Below are 8,617 nucleotides of genomic sequence, written 5' to 3'. Positions count from 1 at the left end.
TATATATATATGTAAGAATAATAATAATTTTCTAAAATGACAAATACATATATATATATCTATATCTAAAGGTTTAAAACTAGAGTATGTCTACTGAAAAGAAGAAATATTTTAAGATACAATAAATTGAGATTATACAATATCAAGAAATAAGAAATAATAGAATAATAATTACTTAAATAATTACTTAAAAAATAATTTTTTTTATAATTTCCTTTAGGTCCATTTATAGATTATGTGTATTGAAGAGTGGAACATTTTAAACTAAAAATATGAAAAGTCAACTTATGTTATGATTTATGATATTTGCGATAAGAATTTGATTCATATATGAATCTTTATACTTTTTTTATTAAATAAATGTTTATGTATGTAAAAAGAGATATAAGTATGTAACCTTTATAATAATTATGACAGACATCTCGTTTCAACGATTAAATGACGCGTCGTTGATTTACGTGAAAATAGAGATGGAGAGAAAGAAAGAAAGAGAAAGAAGAGACAGAGAAATATTCCGCGTATAACGACATTTACCACAGGTCGCGTAAATTGGCGGGATAATATATGTCCAAGGCACACAGGAGGCGAACGGTAAAGGGTTATCGTGGAAGCAACGCAAGCGAAATTACAATGCCGCGCATTCGGTAAGCCGACGAGCTTTCGTAATAAAACACGCGCGAAAGGAGCTGTTTTACATTTGCGTTTTAATTAAAAGTGCACCGTGCTTTTTGTCGATTCACGCACACGCACGAACGAAGTTACATGACTTTACGCGAGACCGTTTGTTCGATCGGCCGTTATATTCTGTATTACTTTATTTGACAATTAAACAGTTCGGGGCCTTCTATTTATTTATTGAAATATCCATGTGCCGTGTGCTGTCAAAAATTTCAAAATATATGTAAATTCTCATGTCATTTTTAAACGTCGAATTACGGATTTGTGAAGTCAGTACGTTTTATTAACATAAAAATGTAATAACAGTTCCAATAGCACTTTTCATAGTTCTACTGCAGTTCCTTGTACAAAAAGCGTCCTGTATTTTTTATAATAAAATATTAAAATTGAAAAAAAAGTAGCAGCCGAGACTCTGTATAAATATGAGATATTTTAGGGCATAGAATTCTGCTAGAATTACGGAGAAATATTGTTGGAATTGCAATAAATTTTCAAAACGACACTTTTTCTTCAAGTGTCGTGCTGTCTTCTCTATTTAAGGTGTTTTAATAAAATTAGTAATTGTTGAAATTTTTTGTTTTTAAATTTCCTTTATTGACACAACTCGAATAGTACTAACGGGATCTGTAGCTGAAAGTGAAAATATTTATCTTTTCTTTTATACTTTAGAAAAGAAGAGTCGTTTTAGATTCTTAAAATTAGTACTCCATATATTAAGTATCTGTTATGGTTTTTTATTATGGAAAATGCTTTCAAACTCTTTTATCTTTGAAAGATACTTTAAAACTATGAAAAGTACTATCAGAATTGTCATTATTTTTTTTAAATGATGAATGTCGTGCTAACTTTATAGATTCTTGAATTACTCAATTGATTGCTGCACCGATAATAAATTTAATTTTATTTATTTTTATTAGTATGGTTAAATCTTACATGCTACATAATTGAAATATTATCAATATGCATTCCTGGATGCACTAAAGAAATTTTAATAATAAATCGACTTTTGTTTAACAAAAATTTGATAGAAACCTTTTTTTTACTACAATTTCATAGTGTTTATTATATAATATAATAAAATCAGGATTGGGAAAGTTACTTTTTAAAACTAACGTGTTATCGTTACCGTTATTTGAGGTAAAAAGTAACTCGTTACCATTACTCGTTACCGATTCTAAAAAGTAACGCGTTAAACTTAAAAGTAACGATAAAAATCATTATTTTTCGTTACTTTTTTTTGTAATTATGCAGGATGAGACGAACCTACTACTCACCGATTTTGATGAAATTAGAGTCATTCAATGCATTTTTGCACGAAATAAACGAATCTGGCAGAAAAATAAGTGTCACTCTGCCTCGTAAACTGAGATTAATGGTTAAAGATGATGACTATATTGAGATAAGGAAATCTGTTCTAATTTCATTAAAATCGATGAATAAACCTGTCTTCTGTATAATTATACACTTTTTAAAATGGTAAAACAGGCTTCTAAGACAGAGTATAAATAAACTATAAGGTATGTAGAAACATATTAATCTTTGAACATTTTTATCTTTTATTAATATTTTATATACTTATATTTAATTCTGTGGTATTTTATTATATAATAGATATTTTAGTTTTTAGTGTTCTTATGCTAAAGCGACGACAGTGATTAAAACAAAAATAGGCAAAAAGTTTTTTGTTTATTTATTATAGTATCTATAATTTTATTGTCCGTGACGGCCGTGACCTATAAAAAAAGTAATAATACAAGAGTAACGGGGTCAATTTCGTTACTCGTTATTAAAGAAAATATAACGTCGTTACTTTCTTGTTACTAATAAAAAAAATTTACGAGGCATTACCAAATTGTTACCAAAAAAAATTAACGAAACAGTAACGTCGTTACAAGTAACGCGTTACTTCCCAACTCCGAATAGAATATACAAAAAATATATTTTTATTATTAAATATGTGACTTAAAGTTAAATTTTGTATATATTAAATTATTTTCTAAATAAAATTTACTAAATATTAAGACAAAGAAGACAACATTTTAAAAATAATATCTATTTAACGAGCTTCTCTCTAGAACAAAATTTCCAACGTTATTGTCTGTAAAAAATTTTAGCACACACAATGTTAAAAAAATGGGAAAATATTTATTTTAGGAATATCATATTTCCACAAATCTCATGTTATGTTTGTTGCGCAAGTAAAATTTAAACAAAATATATTATAAATATTGCGTTATATCTGCAATAAGGTACGTATTATTTAATATTTGATAATATATCTGACATAAAATGCTGTTAAATCTTGGCAGAGAAAGAGAGAGAGAGAGAATTGGCAGATAGTTGTTATCTAAAATAATACTTGTCAAATTTTTTTGATAAGAAAGTTATACGAAAATTCACGAGTGTTCATATTGTAAGCTATTGTTGTATATAATTGTGTTGCCTGCGTCGGCATTTTTAGAATTCGTTTTTACATGCGGAATTAATTAAAATGTGCAATGTAAAAGTGATGTCCGAACCTCTTTCTTCTCCATATGAACCGACTTGCCACTGCTTCACATTCGCGCTATCAAAGCACTTTGTGGTCGGCCACAGTGCCACAATTGTGTTCGTGCCGGCCGCAAACACGCGCTTCACAAGCCAACGTATCTGTACGACTTCGTAGGATTTTCGTTGGTTCGTCAAGAATAATTAATGAAAATTTATCAGCTCTCTTTCCTTGCACCACAACCTCGTTCACCGGATCACATTTCCCTTGCTAACGCGATTGACGATAAAGCTTTTTACGTTTGTTGTAAATCTTTTGCCACAAATGCCTTTGCGAAATACATTAGCGCATGTTGTGAGAGACAGTTTAATAGGCTAGGCTAATTGTTAATTTTTATGACAAATTCTTTGCAAGCTAGCGAACTCACGTTTTTAACTTGACGCATATTATGGTATTGAAAAAGACAACATTTTTTGCAAACTATCTTTCACAAATAATTAAATAGAAAGGAGAATATTATTATTATTATTATTATGTATTACAATACATTTACGTACTTGCTTCCTAAATTCAAATACATTTTGCTTTGTTAAGATTTCAATTTGAATTTTAATAAAGTATAATTAAGTTTTATGATCAAAATATTTAACGTTGAATATTAAAATATTTAAATGTATAATAGCTTTATTCTAAAGTTTCCTCAATAATCTGTAAAATCGATTCCAAATTTATAGGAAATTTTGTGAAAAGTTCGGGAGATTCCAGAATATATATACATTATATTATATCTTAGTACCGTGATTAACTTATCGTAACTTATTAGTACATAATTACCATCTTTTGATTGAATTAAAGTATGAAGAGTTATAATATGCACCTGTTTCTTTTTAAATCTATAAAGAATTTATTCGGTATCTATTATTTTAACTCCATTTTTTATAAAGATCGAATGATACGAGTATATTCTCTTATGCATGAAGTTATTAAATATTCACGTAAGATATTATTATATATAGATCAAAATAATTCATTTCCATCCAGCGTTATTAAAAGAAATGGTGCATAAAATTGACTAATACGCTTGCAGCCGGAAGTGGCGCGATAATTCATTATCGATTAATCATTGAAACACCGACGAATGTAGCATTATATCCGTACTGCCATTAATATCGATATCAGCTTTCACGATTAACGCCGATTCGCGACGGATTAAACTCGATTCACATCCGCGCGGAATCGGCATTTTATGGGACAGTAATTTACTCTTTAAAAGCACATCACAAAAAGAACTTAGAAAAAATTATTTGTTTTTTCTGAATTTCTTCTTTTTAACGTTATGACAGAAAAAAAATGTCATATGATTTGCTGAAAATCGAAGCCTTATAATGTACCATAAATTAGAATCGTTATAATTTTGGTAAATTTAATTTTTTGTATAAATATAACATACATTTTGTATCAATAATTATCAATTATATTGTAAGAAAGAATAAACATAAAAATTTACATCTGCAGTATTGAAATCTATTTCCACGAGATCGGTTTCAAAGAAACTTCCATTTGTGTACGTTGTGCATCAATTTCACGCAAACGACAGAAATCGAATGCACCCTGCGCAGCTTTAAGGCTCCGCAAGCTGCCAAATATCAGGCAGCGTTTTCCTCGGCGACACGAGTCGCCAGAAGAAACCCTCTCTCTCGGAGGGTTGGGCGACGCGGCGGTGTGTTCGCTTGGGTGTTTCGAGGCCGCGTAGTAGGGAGCTTGCGCCTAGCCAGGCCGACTGGCTCGAGCTTGCGAGCTTTCTAGCAGCAGCCAGTCGCCGGCTGCCGGGCCACGACCTCGCATCAACCCGGTTGCTCGTTCGGTTGGTTCGATACTGCGCGAGACAGCTTTCACAGCCACGTTTCTGCTAATCTCTTGAGTACGCATCTGAGCTTTTAATAGACTACATCTTCTGCTGCAATCTTTATCTACCCATGAAAATGTTACGAAAAGGGACAAGCTCCGTGAAGTTCCGAAAAGACTGCGTTAAAATTTTTAACCGTCTGCAATCTTCCTTGTACAAAGTGTCCAACTATTGTAAGCTTTTACTATCAAACTCGTTATATTAACCGTGAAATTGTTCGATTGATCTGTTTGACTTTCTCATTACATTATTTGCAACAATTATATTCCGCGAGGTGCCAAGTGAAAATCTCCGTGGTGCGCGGACTTGGTCGGAATACGGATACAAGTTTTAAGCGCGGAATTTGGACGTGTAAGAATTTGTGTCAGAGATTGTGGTATCGAGGATTGAAGGTCGAGGTCGAGGGTGTGAGAATTACATCGTGTGAAGCAAGTGACGCCCATCAGTTGTTTTTCCGAGGAACAGCGGAGTATGGCGGATGGGTGACAGACGCGGATCCACTGTAGGCTGAAGGTGTTTTTCAGCGTCGGTGGGACCATGTGAGGCTTCGACCATGAGGGTGAGCATGTGATTATGAAGCTTTTTTTATAAACTTCAGTGGTTAGAGGGTTTCCGTTTTTCGAAATCCTTTTTCATTGTAATACTTTTATGTGATTTAGATAATCCAAGACAAACGCGATTTAAGAAGTCCGACTTTACAAAAGCATTATTGTCTAAACCGAATATTAGAAATCGTGACGCGAATTAGTCAGTATTACGTAAAAAAATACTGTGAATTGTGTTATAATTAGAATGATTAGCGTTGGGATTTAAGTTTCGAATTTACTTTCGTCAAATATTTCCAAACTTCTAAAAAACTATCATCACAATTACGTAAATTTAAACTTACTTTATCAAATTATAATAATGATAACATTACAAATTATAACATAAAAGAAGTTTCGTTTATTTTACAAACATAAAATTTTTTAATATATTTAAACCGAACAATATTCAACAAATATCTACTTTAACTATTTACTTGTAAAAAATATTTAAACTATCACTTGTAAATACTTTTACTTGTCAATACTTTAACTATTTACTTATACAAAATATTTTATAATAATGATTTTTATTAGTATTTAAAATGACATAAACAGTTTTTTATACAATGATTAATAAATGATTTTTTCCCAAGATACATTATATGATCATTTTTATTTTAACTATCATGTTTATGTAGCAGTTACTGAATAATTGGGGTATTTAAATTACTTTCAATTTAATATTAATAAATATTTTTTCTAGAAAAAAAATATATAAACAATACAATTAATATATTATATATTAAATATATTATACAAATATAAAGTTGTTTGTTTTTTAATGTATTGAGAAAAGAACAAATAAACTAAATGCGCGTTAATTAATTTGTTTTTTATTTAAATAGAATTGTGAAATGAATTAATATAATTATTTGCTCTATTAATTTAATATCAAAAGGAACATGAAAAATTTTCACGGAATATACAGAGAGAATTATCGGAAGTTATAATCACGATTTCCATTGAATAACATAGGATACCTAATATAACTTTTCACCTCTTCGTAACAGCACCAATTATTTCATGCTAACTAATCTCTGTAATTGATTAACTGAAAGCAATTCAGTAGCAAATTATTTCTCTTGAAATGTACATTAGTATGGGTACCGACATGCTTTGATATGCACTTGCTACATGTTACTCAATTTCAGTTTGCATGTTACAGATCATTTGCGAAGAAAAAATAATATTTGTAGAAACTGCTCCAAACTTTATTTTATGAAATATATCTTTGTAAAAAATATAACTTGTTAATGAACTTTTATTCGTTTAAAAGATTTTGTAGCCATTTGCTTAAAAACTTATATTAAGAATTTAAGTCTTGATCTAAACAATATCAGTCTGTAATAATTTAACTGTCTTTATGGAATAATTTAACGCCAAATAAAACGCAGTCGAATGCGACAAAACGTATAGTAAAGAATGATTCAAGTGACAACAGATTAAAGTCATCTGGGGAATTAGTGGGTTAGTTCTCCGTTGCCGTCGACCCCCGTAGCACCAACGCCATAATACCCCTAGGCGAATTTTCATCCATGGTAGTTGGAGCGCAGCGTGGCATAACTTCTGCAAACTTAGCTGAGTCAAATTGGGAAGTATCCTGGACTGCGGTACTTCGAAATGACTTAATCGATGATTTTGTATCATCTTAACTATCTGTTAAAATAATTATCTCTTCTAATTTAAATTATATGTACAATAAGGTGTTTAATATTACAAACATAAATTTTTATCTTATCTTTTAAATTCTATAAAACATCCAAATATTTTCTTCGTTACATCCATGCAGAATAAGAGTAGATATAAAATGTGCATTTAATAAGATGTGTAAGAGATTTAAAGAAAATTATATTTAATTTAACCCTTAAACGCCACTGGGGGTCCAAAAAACCCCAAGGCTTTTTCAATCGTATATATATTTTATAATCCCGCTGTGAATCGAACTTCTGGCTTCATCTACCATTAGTTTAGATCCCCAACTACCAGTTGAAAAATTCGCAGCCAGTCGGTCTCTGTATATAGCAGCCGAGCAGGAACGACGCATTTCGAGGCGGGGTACAAAATACCCCAGTGTGTCATTTACGTTGTGCAAAGTGAAAATCGAAGTGATTTTCTATTCATGTTTTTGTGTAAATTTCGTCATTTTGAATTGTAAATATTACTATGGGCGCTATAAAATTTTCTTAGTGTTATAATTATAACTTTTTCACGAATAATTAGATGGAGTATAATTTGTAGGGATGCACCGGATCGTAAAATTATCGGATATCGGATATCCGGATAGAACATGGGATATCCGGTATCCGCCCGGATATCCGAGAAGGCGAGTTGGATATCCATTTTCCGGATACCCGACTGGATTCAGAAAAAAATGGGTTCCAAAAAACAGTCCTTTAGAGAAAATAATTGTAATTTTGTAACAATGTATAACATATTACAGCATCATAAATATGCATACTTGTTTCTAGAACATTTGTATAAGAAAAATCAACAAATGATATCAAATTCAACCAGATATATTCCCGGATACTAATGATATCCGGCTATTCAGTCAGATAGTAAAAAAGTACCGGATAATATCGGATATCGGATACTTTCCGGATATCCAGTGCATCCCTAATAATTTGTCTTCGTACCACAGGACGATATACGATAAGCACCTCGTTTACTTTTGCATCAAATATTCTGAGCTAGAATAAAATTAATGTTTATATGTTTTTGTATTTTTTGTAACATTTTTACATACTTTTGTAATTATGTGCCCAAAAATACTTTTTTCCTAACTTTGTTAAATATATTAAGTCAAATAAATTGTTAATTGTATTTTTTCTTTCTCTAAAATTTTCCCATTTATTTCGCAAAATAAATACTTTTTTTAGAATATCCAGTATCAGACTTAGCTTTATCTAAAAAAAATACTATTTCAGGAGTACAACCTTAAATTTATATATATATATA

The 8,617-nt window shown here is 30.5% G+C and overlaps 1 protein-coding gene across 1 annotated transcript in view; it reads left to right on the top strand.

The window, feature by feature from the left end:
* Positions 1 to 4,997: 4,997 nt before the first annotated feature.
* Positions 4,998 to 8,617, top strand: part of LOC108766712 (dipeptidase 1) — a 111,256-nt gene continuing 107,636 nt past the window's right edge. Inside the window, exon 1 of the mRNA XM_018516182.1 lies at positions 4,998 to 5,631. Within this exon, the coding sequence (XP_018371684.1) occupies positions 5,626 to 5,631 (6 nt within the window). The 5' untranslated portion in view covers positions 4,998 to 5,625. The remainder of the gene's footprint in view (positions 5,632 to 8,617) is intronic.

The sequence above is a fragment of the Trachymyrmex cornetzi genome, unplaced genomic scaffold (assembly GCF_001594075.2).
Source record: "Trachymyrmex cornetzi isolate Tcor2-1 unplaced genomic scaffold, Tcor1.1 scaffold61, whole genome shotgun sequence".
In the NCBI taxonomy this organism is placed as follows: Eukaryota; Metazoa; Arthropoda; class Insecta; order Hymenoptera; family Formicidae; genus Trachymyrmex; species Trachymyrmex cornetzi.
The sequence above is the reverse complement of the archived record's forward strand: the minus strand, read 5'-3'. Positions and strand labels throughout refer to the sequence as shown.